General features: G+C 49.4%; 1 protein-coding gene across 6 annotated transcripts in view; it reads left to right on the forward strand.

The window, feature by feature from the left end:
* The window catches only part of NCOA1 (nuclear receptor coactivator 1), a 406,646-nt gene that overhangs the window by 336,522 nt on the left and 52,722 nt on the right, over nucleotides 1–17,402 (forward strand). For all 6 annotated transcript variants that reach the window (XM_075341274.1, XM_075341275.1, XM_075341273.1 and 3 more), the window contains one exon: nucleotides 12,238–12,338. In XM_075341274.1, coding sequence (XP_075197389.1) covers nucleotides 12,238–12,338 — 101 coding nt within the window. The remainder of the gene's footprint in view (nucleotides 1–12,237; nucleotides 12,339–17,402) is intronic.

Consider the following 17,402-nt stretch of genomic DNA (forward strand, 5'->3'; position numbering starts at 1 on the left):
CCACCTTTCAGCCTGTATGGAGGAGGGAGCCGTCCTGCTGCACCTTTCAGCCTGTATGGAGGAGGGAGCCGTCCTGCTTCACCTTTCAGCCTGTATGGAGGAGGGAGCCGTCCTGCTCCACCTTTCAGCCTGTATGGAGGAGGGAGCCGTCCTGCTCCACCTTTCAGCCTGTATGGAGGAGGGAGCCGTCCTGCTCCACCTTTTAGTCTGTATGGAGGAGGGAGTCGTCCTGCTGCACCTTTCAGCCTGTATGGAGGAGGGAGCCGTCCTGCTCCACCTTTCAGCCTGTATGGAGGAGGGAGCCGTCGTGCTGCACCTTTCAGCCTGTATGGAGGAGGGAGCTGTCCTGCTCCACCTTTGAGCCTGTATGGAGGAGGGAGCTGTCCTGCTCCACCTTTCAGCCTGTATGGAGGAGGGAGCCGTCCTGCTCCACCTTTCAGCCTGTATGGAGGAGGGAGCCGTCCTGCTCCACCTTTCAGCCTGTATGGAGGAGGGAGCCGTCCTGCTCCACCTTTTAGTCTGTATGGAGGAGGGAGTCGTCCTGCTGCACCTTTCAGCCTGTATGGAGGAGGGAGCCGTCCTGCTCCACCTTTCAGCCTGTATGGAGGAAGGAGCCGTCCTGCTGCACCTTTCAGCCTGTATGGAGGAGGGAGCTGTCCTGCTCCACCTTTGAGCCTGTATGGAGGAGGGAGCAGTCAGCTCCCTGCTCCACCATTCAGCCTGTGAGTCTGCCCCTGCACACAGCAGGCACCATGACGTCACGCCTGATGTGTGCAGCCTCAGGGCACAGACCAGGGTAGCACATCAGAGGGAATCTGGCTATGTGGATAGTTTAATTTATTTTAATTATCGGTAAATATTTGGGGTGAGGGGGGGCATAACACTGTGTTGGGATATGATTATGAGAAAGCCCCCTCACAATTCCAGCCCCCATTGTCATCTCACCCAGCTTCTGGTGATGGTCTTGTATGGTGGTGGGGACATGATGGGGGTCCTGTGGATAACATCAGTCTTTCAGATTCCTCTGCAGCAATATAAGGGGCTCGGGGCGGACAGGAATTTGGGCTGGTGGCTCGCTGCCTTCCCATATTACAGTATCCTGGGCAGGCCGCCAGCTCAGAGCCGTAAATTATGCACTATATCTCCGCTAAAAATGCAATGTGATTTTCCACGCCGTCTATTGGGTTACATATGTGACACCTGCGCTCCTATGTATTCTTATTCTGGTAGCAGATGACAGGAGCTTAGATATAGCAAGCAACCATCAGAGGGTATGCATGTACCCCTGAGCCCCTTATGTCTGTAATGTGGCCCCCAATATAATCTTTTTTTTTTTTTTTTTTTTTTTTTTTTTTGTGGTCCATGGTCAGAATATGACAACATCCAATTCCAATGCATCCGTTCAAATTCTTTCTCCAGGTTGGATCAACTACGACTTTAGTACCACCCCTGAGCAGCAGATATTAGTGGGCATGGTCGGCATCCTCTATAGTCCATCCTCCAAGAGCAACAAATATTACTGGTCCAGACTGGCAACGCCTACTGAGGAGGAAATACTAGTGTATGGTGCAAACATCCTCTATAGTTTTCCCCCAACCTGCATATATTAGTTTCTGAGGCTGCCATCCCTTATAGCTCCTCCCCTGAGCAGCACATTTTAGTAGCCAATGTTAGCATCCACTATAGAAAATATTAGTGGGCATCTCAAATAGTTACCTTATTAGTTACACAACAAATATTAGTGAGTACTAGGATTTTGTATCAACCTTCCCCTGAGCAGCAAATAAGTGGGAGGGGCCTGCATCCCATATAGTTACTCCCCCGAGCAGAAAAAAAACGAATAGGCAATCCAGCTTCTAATATAGTTAATTCTCTGAAAATAAATGCTCATCGTGTTTAGTTCCACCCCTGAGCAGCAAATATAAGTGAGCTATCATCCTGTATAGATCCACCCCTGAGGAGCAAACATAAGTGAGAAGTGCCGATGTCCTGTATAGATCCACCCCTGAGGAGAAAACATAAGTGAGCTGAGCCATCGTCCTGTACAGATCCACCCCTGAGGAGCAAACATAAGTGAGCTGAGCCATCGTCCTGTATAGATCCACCCCTGAGGAGCACATATGTGAGTAGGGCCAATGTCCTGTTTAGATCCACCCCTGAAGAGCAAATATTAGTGGGTGAAGCCAATATAGTTCCTCCCTTGAGCAGAAAATATTAATTGACAATTTCAGCATCCCGTATAGTTCCTTAACTGAGAAGAAATTATCAGTGTGTATTTTGTAAAAATCCACCCCTGAGTACTAACTATTAGTGAGTAGTGCCAGCATCCTGCATAGATCCACCCCTGAGGAGTAAATATAAGTGGGACCAATATATTTCCTCCCCGAGCAGAAAATATTAATGCACAGTTCCAGCATCCCCCATAGTTTCTTCTCTGAGAATAAAATATTATTGGGCATCCTGTATAGTTCCACCCCTGAGAAGCAAATTAGTGAGAGGATCCTTTAGAGATCCACCCCCGAGGAGCAAATATAAATGGGTGGACCAATATAGGTCCTTCCTTTAGCAGAAAATATTAATGGGAGGTACCAGCATCCCCTATAGTTTCTTCTCTGAGACAAAATTATCAGTGGGCGTCCTGTATAGTTCCACCCCTGAGGAGCAAATAAAACATAAGTGGGTGGGGCCAATATAGTTCCTTTCCTGAGCAGAAAATATTAATGGGCAGCGTCCCCTTAGTTCCTTAACTGAGAAGAAATTATTAGTGAGCATCCTATATAAATCCACCCCTGAGGAGGAACTATATGTGGGTAGGGCCAATATAGTCTCCCCCCCCCCCGAGCAGACAATATTAATGGATAGTCCCAGCATCCCGTATAGTTCCATCTCTGAGAAATTATTCGTGGGCATCCTGCATAGTTACACCCCTGAGCAGCAACTATTAGTGAGTAGTGTCAGAATCTTGTATAGGTCCACCCCTGAGGAACAAGTATAAGTGGGTGGGGCCATTATAGTTCCTCCCCGGAGCAGTAAATATTAATGGACACTCCAAGCAACCCCCATAGCTACTTCTATGGAAAGAAATTATTAGTGGAAATCCTGCATAGTTCCACCACTGCGCAGCAACTAATAGTGTAGTGCCACAATCCTGTACAGATCCACCCCTGAGGAGCAAGTATAAGTGGGTGGAGCTAATTTGAGCATAAAATAATAACGGACAGTTCAAGCATCCTGTATAGTTCCTTTTCTGAGCAGAAATTGAGTTGGAATCCTGAATAGTTCTACCCTTAAGCAGCAAATTAGTGAGAGCATTCTGTATAGCTCCACCCCTGAAGAGCAAATATAAATGGGTGGAGCCAATATATGTCCGTCCCTTAGCAGAAAATATTAATGGGAGGTCCCAGCATCCCCTATAGTTCAGTCTCTGAGAATAAATTATCAGTGGGCATCTATAGGTTCTACCCCTGATCAGCAAATATTAGTGAGTAGTGTCAGCATCCTGTATAGATCCACCCCTGAGGAGCAAATATAAAAATATAAGTGGGTGGGGCCAATATAGTTCCACCCCTGAGCAGAAAGTATTAGTGAATGGTGTCAGCATTCTGTATAGCTCCACCCCCGAGCAGCAAATATTAGTAGTTGTTGCCAGCAGGAGAGACCGTTCAGTATTAATCCCCCCGATGATCTAGAAATTCTGCTAATCGCGGGAAAACAAGACTTTGCAAAAGGCACCAATAATAAACATAATATGCCATTGAGGCTGGCACAGCCATGGTCATATTGGGTATTATGTTATGCTCCATTAAAGTGAATGCGGCTGAACTGCAATACCACACATGTCCAGAATGCATGAGTGGCGCTGTTGCAAAAAAAAACCAAAAACCCAAACAGCCATGTTTTACAAATTAGGTAAGACCCATTCTGCATTCCTCTCTTCCTCCCCTATAAGCGCCTGTCCAGAATGAAGGAAGCCTGTAGGGGGCGCTGCAGAGCTCGTTTACGTTTTTTCTCACGGCGGCTGATTCTGCGCCCCCCCCTGCCCCCCCAGCCCACCCATTCTGTCCCATTTACCATGTTGCAGAGAGAGCCCCAGTGATACTTTCCTACAATAGGCTGGTATTGATGCCATTGTCTGCCTCCCTAGATTGGCGCCGCGCCAGGTGAACGTTCGCTTTTTAGACTATTTAATTAATGCTGCGTGAAAGCCGAATCTACACGCGGTTCAGAAAGAAAAGAATCAGTGATTTATTTAGCTCCAGATCCAGCGCCTGTGCCCTACTTTGTGCCACCCCCTTTAATTAGCCTCCCCGCTCGGCGTGATGTAACCCAACCTGGGCTATTGCATTACCGGCCTCCTCTGGAGCGGGGCTCCCTAGGTGTGCTAATTGCTAATTGCAGCGCGTTTGCTCTCTGCGGGGCCCGCGCTCCCCTCCGTTACGTGTTTTCTTTTCTGGAAATGTAAAAGCTCATTAAGGTTAAACACTCGTTTCACGCCAGCGGCCGCTATCAATGATAATTAGAGCCTTCTGCACACAGGGGACGGCGCCTTTACACCGGGCAAGAGAGGAGCAGCACAGGGGGCGCCAACTGGCTACACACGGGGGACGGGGGGGGCGCCGACTGGCTGCACACGGGGGCTGGGGGGCACAGGGTGGCTGCACACGGGGGACGGAGCCTTTACACTGGGCAAGAGAGGAGCAGTGCAGGGGGACGGGGGGCACCGACTGGCTGCACACGGGGGACGGGGGGCGCCGACTGGTTGCACACGGGGGACGCCGACTGGTTGCACACGGGGGACAGAGCCTTTTCACCGGGCAAGAGAGGAGGAGCGTAGGGGGACGGGGGGCACCGACTGGCTGAACACAGGGGGCGCCGACTGGCTGCAGACGGGACGGGGGGGACCAACTACACTGGGAAAGAGAGGAGCGGCGCAGGGGGATGGGGGGCGCCGACTGGCTGAACACAGGGGGCGCCGACTGGCTGCAGACGGGACGGGGGGGACCAACTACACTGGGAAAGAGAGGAGCGGCGCAGGGGGATGGGGGGCGCCGACTGGCTGCACACGGGGGAAGGGGCGCGCCGACTGGCTGCACACAGGGGACGGTGCCTTTACACCGAGCAAGAGAGGAGGAGCGCAGGGGGATGGGGGGCACCGACTGACTGCACACAGGGGGCGCCGACTGGCTGCAGACAGGTGACGGGGGGGGGGACCAACTGGCTATACATATGAGACAGGGCCTTTACACCGGGCAAAAGAGGAGCTGCGCAGAGGGACGGGGGGCACCGACTTGCTGCATACAGGGGACGGTGCCTTTACACTGAGCAAGAGAGGAGCGGCGCAGGGGACTGGGGGCGCCGACTGGCTGCACACAGGGGATGGGGGGCTCCGACTGGCTGCACACAGGGGATGGTGCCTTTACTGCAGGCAAGAGAGGAGAGCGGCACAGGGGGACGGGGCTCGCCAACTGAATGCACACAGGAAATGACGCCTTTGCACCGGGCAATAGAGTGGCACAGGGGGAATGGGGGCTCCGACTGGCTGCACACGGGACGGTGCCTTTACACCGAGCAAGAGAGGAGCGACATAGGGGGACAAGGGGCACCAACTGGCTGCACACAGGGGAAGGAAGCCACAGACGGCACAGGGGGATGGGGGGCACCAACTGACTGCACACAGGGGATGGGAGGCGCCGCCTGGCTGTGCACAGCTCACTGCATTGGCTCCAAGGGGAAATCTCAAAAGTCAGACTCCTGTAACCAAAGATCTGCAGGAAGATTCCAGATTATTAGAGGTAGGAGATCATAAAGGACGGAGGAAAACGGGATCTTCTGCCCCTATCGGAGATGGTCATGAAATAAGGGTGAGATGGGGAGGGGGAAATGGCGAAAAGAAGGCGCACAGGAGCAAGGCCGAAAGGAATAAGAAAAGGAAAGATCCTCCAGAGCCAGGATTCACAATACTGCATATATCTCATCTGTCACATTATCATCTATCCTCCTCTCCGTCCATCTGTCTGTATATTATTCCTATAATACCCCAATCACATCCATTAGACCAGAATCATATTGAATTATTGGATTTGCTTAGAAAAATTGTAAGAGAACAAATCCTAAGTATATTCTGGGATCCGCTCCTCGCAGGTCCCGTCTTCGCAGGTCCCGTCTTCGCTGGTCCCGTCTTCGCTGGTCCCGTCTTCGCTGGTCCCGTCTTCGCTGGTCCCGTCTTCGCTGGTCCCGTCTTCGCTGGTCCCGTCTTCGCTGGTCCCGTCTTCGCTGGTCCCGTCTTCGCTGGTCCCGTCTTCGCTGGTCCCGTCTTCGCTGGTCCCGTCTTCGCTGGTCCCGTCTTCGCTGGTCCCGTCTTCGCTGGTCCCGTCTTCGCTGGTCCCGTCTTCGCAGGTCCCGTCTTCGCAGGTCCCGTCTTCGCAGGTCCCGTCTTCGCCGGCCCCATCTCTGCTCCGATCTCCGTTGGCCCCATCTCTGCTCCGATCTCCGCCGGCCCCATCTCCGCCGGCCCCATCTTCGCAGGCCCCTTTTCTGCTCCAATCTTCGCCGTCTTGATCCTCGCAGGCCCCATCTTCGCAGGCCCCATCTCCGCCGGCCCCATCTTCGCAGGCCCCTTCTCTGCTCCAATCTTCGCCGTCTTGATCCTCGCAGGCCCCATCTTCGCAGGCCCCTTCTCTGCTCCAATCTTCGCCGTCCTGATTCTCGCAGGCCCCATCTTCGCAGGCCCCATCTCTGCTGCGATCTTCGCCGTCCTGATCCTCATAGGCCCGATCCTCGGCCCGATCCTCGCTCCGATCCTCGCTCCGATCCTCGCAGGCCCGATCTTTGCTCCGATCCTCGCAGGCCCGATCTTTGCTCCGATCCTCGCAGGCCCGATCTTTGCTCCGATCCTCGCAGGCCCGATCTTTGCTCCGATCCTCGCAGGCCCGATCTTTGCTCCGATCCTCGCAGGCCCGATCTTTGCTCCGATCCTCGCAGGCCCGATCTTTGCTCCGATCCTCGCAGGCCCGATCTTTGCTCCGATCCTCGCAGGCCCGATCTTTGCTCCGATCCTCGCAGGCCCGATCTTTGCTCCGATCCTCGCAGGCCCGATCTTTGCTCCGATCCTCGCAGGCCCGATCTTTGCTCCGATCCTCGCAGGCCCGATCTTTGCTCCGATCCTCGCAGGCCCGATCTTTGCTCCGATCCTCGCAGGCCCGATCTTTGCTCCGATCCTCGCAGGCCCGATCTTTGCTCCGATCCTCGCAGGCCCGATCTTTGCTCCGATCCTCGCAGGCCCGATCTTTGCTCCGATCCTCGCAGGCCCGATCTTTGCTCCGATCCTCGCAGGCCCGATCTTTGCTCCGATCCTCGCAGGCCCGATCTTTGCTCCGATCCTCGCAGGCCCGATCTTTGCTCCGATCCTCGCAGGCCCGATCTTTGCTCCGATCCTCGCAGGCCCGATCTTTGCTCCGATCCTCGCAGGCCCGATCTTTGCTCCGATCCTCGCAGGCCCGATCTTTGCTCCGATCCTCGCAGGCCCGATCTTTGCTCCGATCCTCGCAGGCCCGATCTTTGCTCCGATCCTCGCAGGCCCGATCTTTGCTCCGATCCTCGCAGGCCCGATCTTTGCTCCGATCCTCGCAGGCCCGATCTTTGCTCCGATCCTCGCAGGCCCGATCTTTGCTCCGATCCTCGCAGGCCCGATCTTTGCTCCGATCCTCGCAGGCCCGATCTTTGCTCCGATCCTCGCAGGCCCGATCTTTGCTCCGATCCTCGCAGGCCCGATCTTTGCTCCGATCCTCGCAGGCCCGATCTTTGCTCCGATCCTCGCAGGCCCGATCTTTGCTCCGATCCTCGCAGGCCCGATCTTTGCTCCGATCCTCGCAGGCCCGATCTTTGCTCCGATCCTCGCAGGCCCGATCTTTGCTCCGATCCTCGCAGGCTCGATCTTTGCTCCGATCCTCGCAGGCTCGATCTTCGCCAGCCCAGGTGTTTTCCCGTTCGTCTGTGACTTTTCTGAGTTCCAGGTAGATGTGAAGTTTCCCTTATTCCTTTAGCCCGGCCTCCAGTAATCCGGATTCATGATTTGTATCCAGCCGGGATCGTCCTGATAATAATGACACCGATCCATCTGTCTGATAATCTGGGACCATCCATGCCGGATTATTGGGATATCCTTCTCGCCCACCGTGTGCCAGATGTTTGTAAGTGATGGAGCTGCTGATGCTCCGCCGCTCCTGCCTGGACCCCCTCCCCCCACCGGTGACACCGCATTGTCCTCACATGAACCGTCCCTTCTCTATCCCCTCCGGCTGCTGCTCCTATTGTTTCTATACAGCGTGTGAGCGCTGCGCTGTGATTGGCTGCGGATAATGGCGAGTGCGTCTGCTCCTATCATCTATGTAGATACGACCTGCCTATAACATTCATCCTGTCCATCATCAGCGCGTTACATGTCGCAGGTGAAATGTGAGCTTTCTATAAAGTCCCCGGCTGCTGCAGAACCTCTTTATGAAACATGTATTCCCCATTACCCAGCCAGCGCTGGATACCCTTCCATCCCATGGCATCAATCACAGCGGATTATCATTATCACTTCCAACTGGGTAGTGGGGCGAAGGACAGCTACTGAGCCCCCCTCACCTGAAATGATGGGGGTTATGGTCGTGTACTGCATCCATGGAGAGCTGGCACAGGATTGGGTACGGGTGGCCCCGGGGGCACATGCCACGTCTGTAGGGGGTGCTTGCCCCTTTTGCCCCCTTTGCCTCGTCAGTACAGGCCACAATAGTAACTTTGGCTCTAGAGCCCCCTCCACGGCTTTAGTCCGGCATTGCGCCCACTCTTTGTATTGTCTATGGGCTTTTTGGCGCTGCCCGTCCCTTCTCAGCTGAAATTACCCGCCAGCCCATCCAAAAATAGCCAGACGCAGCAGGATTTCCTGAGCTTCCGCCATTCCTTCCTCTTCCCCTACAATCACGGCTCGTCTTCCTCCAGACCACCCTGATCTGTCACAACACTCCTGCCCTCCGATGGGTCTTGGCACCCAGCTGGCCGCACACCGCCGGGTTATGTAATGTGCTGGCACGTCCCCGGGCCTGATCTGACGGCATTCTCACCAGCTGCTTCAAGTGGCGGCACAATCCCACATAGACGGATCAGGATGACAACCCTCATCAGTGCCCGTGTGCCTGCGACAGAACGTGGCACCGTGCCCCTGTCTAGGTGCATGCTGACACTACAGGGCGGCCTCGTTCCACCCGACACATCCACCATCGGGATGTAGCAGAGCTGAATATGTGGTTCTGCTTACTATACATCGGGGGGCCACACGACGGCCTTCTTCCACCCGACACATCCACCATCGGGATGTAGCAGAGCTGAATATGTGGTTCTGCTTACTATACATCGGGGGGCCACACGACGGCCTTCTTCCACCCGACACATCCACCATCGGGATGTAGTAGAGCTGAATATGTGGTTCTACTTATGATACATCGGGGGGCCACACGACGGCCTTCTTCTACCCGACACATCCACCATCGGGATGTAGCAGAGCTGAATATGTGGTTCTGTTCTGCTTACTATACATCGGGGGGCCACACGACGGCCTTCTTCTACCCGACACATCCACCATCGGGATGTAGCAGAGCTGAATATGTGGTTATCCTTACAATACATTGGGAGGCACACAGCGGCCTCGTTCCACCCCACACATCCACCATTGGGATGTAGCAGAGAAGAATATGTGGTTCTGTTTACTATACATGGGGGGGCACACAGCAGCCTCGTCTCACCTGACACATCCAGCATCGGGATGTAGCAGAGCACAATATGTGGTTCTACTTATGATACATCGGGAGGGAACACGACAGCCTCCTTCCACCCGACCCATCCACCATCGGGATGTAGCAGAGCTGAATATGTGATAAAGCTTACTATATATCAGAGGGGCACACGGCGGCCTCGTTCCACCCAACATATCCACGATCGGGATGTAGCAGAGCAGAATATGTAGTTCTCCTTACGATACATTGGGGGGCACACGGCAGCCTCCTTCCACCCGACACATCCACCATTAAGATGTAGCAGAGCTGAATATGTCGTAAAGCTTACGATATATCAGAGGGGCACACGGCAGCCTCGTTCCTCCCGACACATCCATCGGGATGTAGGAGAGCAGAATATGTGGTTCTGGTTACGATGGGGGGGGCCACACGGCGATCTTGTTCCACTCGAAACATCCACCATCAGTATGTAGCAGAGCTGAATATGTGGTTCTGCTTATGATACATCGGAGAGCACACGGCAGCCTACTTCCACCCGACACATCCACCATGAGGATGTAGCAGAGCTGAATATGTGCTTCTGCTTATGATACATTGGAGGGGGCACACGGCGGCCTCGTTCCACTCGAAACATCCACCATCGGGATGTAGCAGAGCAGAATATGTGGTACTACTTATGATACATCGGGGAGGGCACACGATGGCATCGTTCCACCCGACACATCCACCATCGGGATGTAGCAGAGCAAAATATGTGGTTTTGGTTACGATATATTGGGGGGGGCACATGGTGACCTCGTTCCACCTGACACATCCACCATTGGGATGTAGCAGAGCTGAGTATATGCTTCTGCTTATGATACATCGGTGGAGACACATTGCACGGCTTTTGTACCAGTTTGGCACATGAAAATTGTGCGCAACTTTTGCGGCTTTCTCTCCATTTTTAGAAACTGAGTGGGGTTAGCGACATCTCAGACTCACTTTGCTCCCCCCACCCCGGATGATGTGCCCCGTCCCCAAATCCTGACAGCGCACCTCCATCTATTTACCCATCTCTGGCTATTTTTGCTGCAATTTTTCCCCAAACTGCACCATCAGGAAAAAGTGTGTGAATTAACCCCTAGTGAGCAGGTTTCTTGTCACTCGCGGATATTTGGGCGCATTCTCCTTTAATCCTTTATTCCGGAGTTTCTGTTTCTAACCTTGAGGCGGGGGATATATCCGTGCCCCCCCCCCCCCCCCGGTCCCGCTCTGTAATGTATTCCGCGGGCGTCCCCCGGGTATTGCAGCCAGAGCTTTTAAAAGATAGAAACTTCCAGATTGGCATCTAATGAAATTTAGTATTTAAGTCCATTACTGTAAGTGGCTGTGTATGTGGGCGCCGCCAACACTTCTGTCTCATCCGAGAGGAGGGATCTCTTACCGACTGTCTAATCCGCACAACGGGAAAACCAAGCATGGAACCGAGCAGTCACCCAGCTTTCCCAGAGCCCCGACATGTCACCTTAGAGGACAGACACAAACAATTCTAGAATGGTAAGGTTTTACAACATTCTAAGGCAATCCTGTGCACGGCCCCCCGATACATTAGTCCTGCACCGATACATTGTAACAAACTGCTGTGACAATAAATGATGTGCACTGGATACAACTGTAGTGGAAGGATGTGATGAGCTATATATATATATGTATGTGTGTGTATGTATATATATATATATATATATATATATATATATATATGTATGTATGTGTGTATATATGTATGTATGCATGTGTGTATATATGTATGTATGTGTGTGTGTGTGTGTGTGTATGTATATATATGTATATGTGTGTGTATATATATATATATATATATATATATATATATATATATATATATATATATATACACGTATATACATATATATACGGGGTGGTCCAAAAGTAGGTGAACAGTATGTGTAATAGGGCTATCAGACATGGTGTAAAGTGAAACTGACTCAGTTGCCCTTAGCAACCAATCAGATTCCACCTTTCATTCTTCAGACTCTTTGGAAAATGAAAGGTGGAACCTGATTGGTTGCTAAGGGCAACTGGGTCAGTTTCACTTTACACCATGTTTGATAACCCTATAATATTATATTTTATTATATATATGTATATATATATATGTGTGTATATATATATATATAGATATAGATATATATATATATATATATATATATATATATATATATATATATATATATATATATATATATATAGATATATAGATATATATATAGATATATATATAGATATAGATATATATAGATATAGATATATATATATATATATATATATATATATATATATATATAGATATAATATTTACAGTCATAGGGAAATACAGTATGTGACCCATTCCTGTGCATGGGCGTATTGGGGGCTCTGGAGCCAAATGTCCTGGTCTGATATCGATTTTACTTTTTTCTTACAGAGAAAGCTCCCGGCGCAGATGACGATGTTCAGAAGTCTGACATCTCCTCCAGCAGCGGCGGAGTCATCGAGAAGGAGTCTCTGGGCCCCCTCCTCCTAGAGGTAAGAAACTCTGCTCGTTATATCTGGGCATTTCCATAGGACTGCAGGAGACTTACTGTATAATCTTAAAGATGATTCCCGTTACAGATCACTCAGATTATGTACATACATTACATTACTGATCCTGAGTTACCTCCTGTATTATACTCCAGAGCTGCACTCACTATTCTGCTGGTGCAGTCACTGTGTACATACATTACATTACTGATCCTGAGTTACCTCCTGTATTATACTCCAGAGCTGCACTCACTATTCTGCTGGTGCAGTCACTGTGTACATACATTACATTACTGATCCTGAGTTACCTCCTATATTATACTCCAGAGCTGCACTCACTATTCTGCTGGTGCAGTCACTGTGTACATACATTACATTACTGATCCTGAGTTACCTCCTGTATTATACTCCAGAGCTGCACTCACTATTCTGCTGGTGCAGTCACTGTACATACACTAAATTACTGATCCTGAATTACCTCCTGTATTATACTCCAGAGCTATACTCACTATTCTGCTGGTGCAGTCACTGTGTACATACATTACATTACTGATCCTGAGTTACCTCCTGTATTATACTCCAGAGCTATACTCACTATTCTGCTGGTGCAGTCACTGTGTACATACATTACATTACTGATCCTGAGTTACCTCCTGTATTATACTCCAGAGCTGCACTCACTATTCTGCTGGTGCAGTCACTGTGTACATACATTACATTACTGATCCTGAGTTACCTCCTGTATTATACTCCAGAGCTGCACTCACTATTCTGCTGGTGCAGTCACTGTGTACATACATTACATTACTGATCCTGAGTTACCTCCTATATTATACTCCAGAGCTGCACTCACTATTCTGCTGGTGCAGTCACTGTGTACATACATTACATTACTGATCCTGAGTTACCTCCTGTATTATACTCCAGAGCTGCACTCACTATTCTGCTGGTGCAGTCACTGTGTACATACACTAAATTACTGATCCTGAATTACCTCCTGTATTATACTCCAGAGCTATACTCACTATTCTGCTGGTGCAGTCACTGTGTACATACATTACATTACTGATCCTGAGTTACCTCCTGTATTATACCCCAGAGCTGCACTCACTATTCTGCTGGTGCAGTCACTGTGTACATACATTACATTACTGATCCTGAGTTACCTCCTGTATTATACCCCAGAGCTGCACTCGCTATTCTGCTGGTGGAGTCACTGTGTACATACATTACATTACTGATCCTGAGTTACCTCCTGTATTATACTCCAGAGCTGCACTCGCCATTCTGCTGGTGCAGTCGCTGTGTACATACATTACATTACTGATCCTGAGTTACATGCTGTATTATACTCCAGAGCTGCACTCACTATTCTGCTGGTGCAGTCGCTGTACATTATGAATATATGTACACATATGCAGCTGGTGACGGTCGCCTGTTGCTATTGGTCACATTTTCCTTGTTACTTTGTATCACGTCTCCGTCTGGATCTTGTGCGGGAATAAATGTTGCTTAGCAACCAGCATCGTCAGCGAGTCGCTAAGGGCCACGTTTACGGTGACTGACGCCGCTCCCTGTCTGTGTCTTGCTGTCAGTACTTTATACTCATCTCTCAGGTATTGATTTCTCTTCTGGGGGGGTCTCGGGACCCTCGATCGGCTGATTGCAGCTCGGAGCCTCCTTGGCTTCTGTCAATTCTTATTTGATACCTCAGACTGTATGAGAAACGTGCAGACTGTGGACCAGCAGGTGGCGGCGGTGAGACACTTTTATCCTGCTGCAGCTTTGGCTGTGACCGGAGTATAACGCCGATTTCATGTTGTGTTTGTGGCATGGGAAGGGTTAATCCGGCGCAGGCCAGGTAGGAGAAGGACGCCGGCAGGAGCCGGGCAGCTGGCTGATAGGAGATCAGTCCTTGAGTGGTTGCGCACACATGCTGCGGTTTCGTCACAGTGTAGACCGTGCTGCCGGTGACCTTGTGCGCTCTTATGGCAGCGATATGGTGGGCCGCCCCTGCGATGGACGACACGGGGGCAGCCGCCGGGCCACGTCCACACGGCAGGGCCACGTCCACACATGGCTCCCTGGGCTGGCTGCGGCAGTCGCTTACTGCCTGACCCTTAAGGGTTAATACTTGTGTAATAAAAAGTTTCCGCAACATTCTAATATTCTTTATCAGTTCTCCAACTTTGGGAAGATCTCTGCTTGCTGCAAGTGAAGGCAAACTTTGTAGATGAGGTCCACACACACAGGTCTATACACCCCTCACAAATCAGCCCGGACCCTGCACTGATACATTGTAGCAAACCATCAGCACCGGAGAGACATTAGCGCTGCCGACGCCTGGGGTTCTTCTGCATTTTCAGCTTCCAGATATAATGTTACAATGTTTCTATTCGCTGACAACCAGCAGAGATTTTGACAAATATTTAACCACCAATCATATTGGAAAGTTGCAAAATGGACAAAGGGCGATTTAAGTTCTTTAGTCAGAGGATAGGAGATAACTGCTGGGGTCCGACTGCAGGGACCCCCCGCGATCCCAAGAATGGGGCTCAGGACGATGGGAATCGGGCTCCACTCCATTCATTCTCTATGAAACTGGCCGAGGTAGAAGAGCGCAGAACTCCAGCAGTCCTAAAGACAATGACTGTAGCACATGGCAGGAATCCGAGGGGGTCCCAGGGGTCGGACCTCCAGCAATAAGCTGATCTCTTATCGATAGGGGATAACTATTTTGTGACTTGGCCTTTACGCCTTATTTACATAAAACTATGCCCTTTCCATGCACAATATAAATACAGTATATATATATATATTTCTTTTTTTTAATGTGTGTGTGTGTGTGTGTATGTATGTATATATATATATATATATATATATATATATTTGTGTTTGTATGTATATGTGTGTGTGTGTGTGTGTGTGTGTGTGTGTGTGTATATATATATATATATATATATATATATATATATATATTTGTGTTTGTATGTATATGTGTGTGTGTGTGTGTGTGTGTGTGTGTGTGTGTGTATATATATATATATATATATATATATATATATATATATATATATATATATATATATATATATATATTTGTGTTTGTATGTATATGTGTGTGTGTGTGTGTGTGTGTGTGTGTGTGTGTGTGTGTGTATATATATATATATATATAAATTATATATATATATATATATATATATATATATATAAATTATATATATATATATAAATATTTATTTATACAAACATACATACATACATACATACATACATACATACATACATACACATATATGTATATCACTGCTGTCTGCCCCCCCATCCCTGTGCCATGTGTTACCCCCCCCAGGTCATAAGATTAGTGGAAGACACTGCAATACAGATGTAAGAGCTGCCACGTGACAACCCACATGCGAAGTTTTGTCTTAAAAACTAGCCCGTCTTGTGAAGTGATGAAATAGCGCCTTCACTTTTTGAAGACACCCAACCCCCACCCCCAACTGATGCAAAAAAAAAAAAGAAGGAACGCAGTGTTGGCGCCGCGCTTTAGTTTTTCTCCAGGATTGCCATTTATTTAGCTCACTCCATATTCCCATCGCCTCTGACCAGTTTTCCAGTCCCTGCTGAAGAAAAGCCTCCCCACAGCAGGATGCTGCCACCACAATGTGTGGCGGTGGGGATGCTGTTTTCAGGGTGATGTGTAATGTTAGTTTTCCTCCAGGATTGCCTTGTATTTAGCTCACTCCATCTTCCCATCACTTCTGACCAGTTTCCCTGTCTCTGCTAAAGAAAAGTCTCCCCACAGCAGTATGCTGCCTCCACCATGTGTGACTGTGGGGATGGTGTTTCAGGGCGATGTGCATTGTAAGTTTTCCCCCAGGATTGTCCTGTATTTAGCTCCATCCATCTTCCTATAACCTCTGACCAGCTTCCCTGCCCATGCAGAAGAAAAGCCTCCCCACTCCATGATATGGCCACCACCATGTGTGATGGTGGGGATGATGTTTTCATGGTGATGTGCAGCGTTAGTTTTCCTCCAGGATTACCCTGTATTTAGCTCTATTCATCTCCCCATCACCTCTAACCAGCTTCCCTGCCTTTGCTGAAGAAAAGCCTCCCCACATCAGGATGCTGCCTCCACCATGTGCAACGGTGGGGATGATGTTTTCAGGGTAATGTGCAGTGTTACTTTTCCACCAGAATTGCCCTGTATGTAGCTCCATCCAATATTTGTAAAAGTTCACAGGGTATGAATACTTTTTCAAGGCACTCTATGTAGCTAAACATACGTTATTTTATATAGAATATAGATCTATAGATATTTTACAATATGTAGCTACAATATTTATAGAATATCTAGGATACTTTCTATAGATACATACACAATATCTAGATAGATAGATATGGGGTTATTTACTGATACACGGTGTATCCACTTATCTGTATATTAGCACTATGATATCCGGATCTTCTGAGCCGGTGGCGACAGTGAATACGAGGGAATATCTTGTGGTTTGTGCCTCCCGCCAGCACGTTATTACACATGTAAATCTTCCCCGCCGCTCTTAAAAGCAGGATAATTGGAGCGGGATCAAATAATGGAGTCAGTGAAGCAGCTCTTCACTTCTCTAATTGCCAGCAGTCAACAGTAAGGTGTGTTATCAAGTAGCTGCCAGGCAATGCCACGCCGCCCAGGGATGGCACCGGAGATGCCGGCTTAAAGGGAAAGTCACACCACAACTTTTGTTAATTTTTTTTAGTCTTAAAGGGGCAGAAGGTGGGGCGGGGGGGTTCTTTAAAACTACAGTATATTCTAATGTTAATTGATTAATTACAGGTCAAAGATTATTAAAAAGAAATAAGTAACAGGATTGTAGTCCCTAGTGGTGGTAAAATGAAGCGCCATGTAGCACTCAGTCACTTTTTAAACAGAATGGCGCCACCTAGCAGCTGGTTTTCCCTATCTTGTGGTCACTTCTTCTTGTCTCACTCGCATTCAAAAACTGCTCAAATCTGTCTACAGATCTGTCTGCAGTGCAAGGTAAAATTACTTCTGCTGCC

The sequence above is a fragment of the Anomaloglossus baeobatrachus genome, chromosome 3 (genome assembly GCF_048569485.1).
Source record: "Anomaloglossus baeobatrachus isolate aAnoBae1 chromosome 3, aAnoBae1.hap1, whole genome shotgun sequence".
In the NCBI taxonomy this organism is placed as follows: Eukaryota; Metazoa; Chordata; class Amphibia; order Anura; family Aromobatidae; genus Anomaloglossus; species Anomaloglossus baeobatrachus.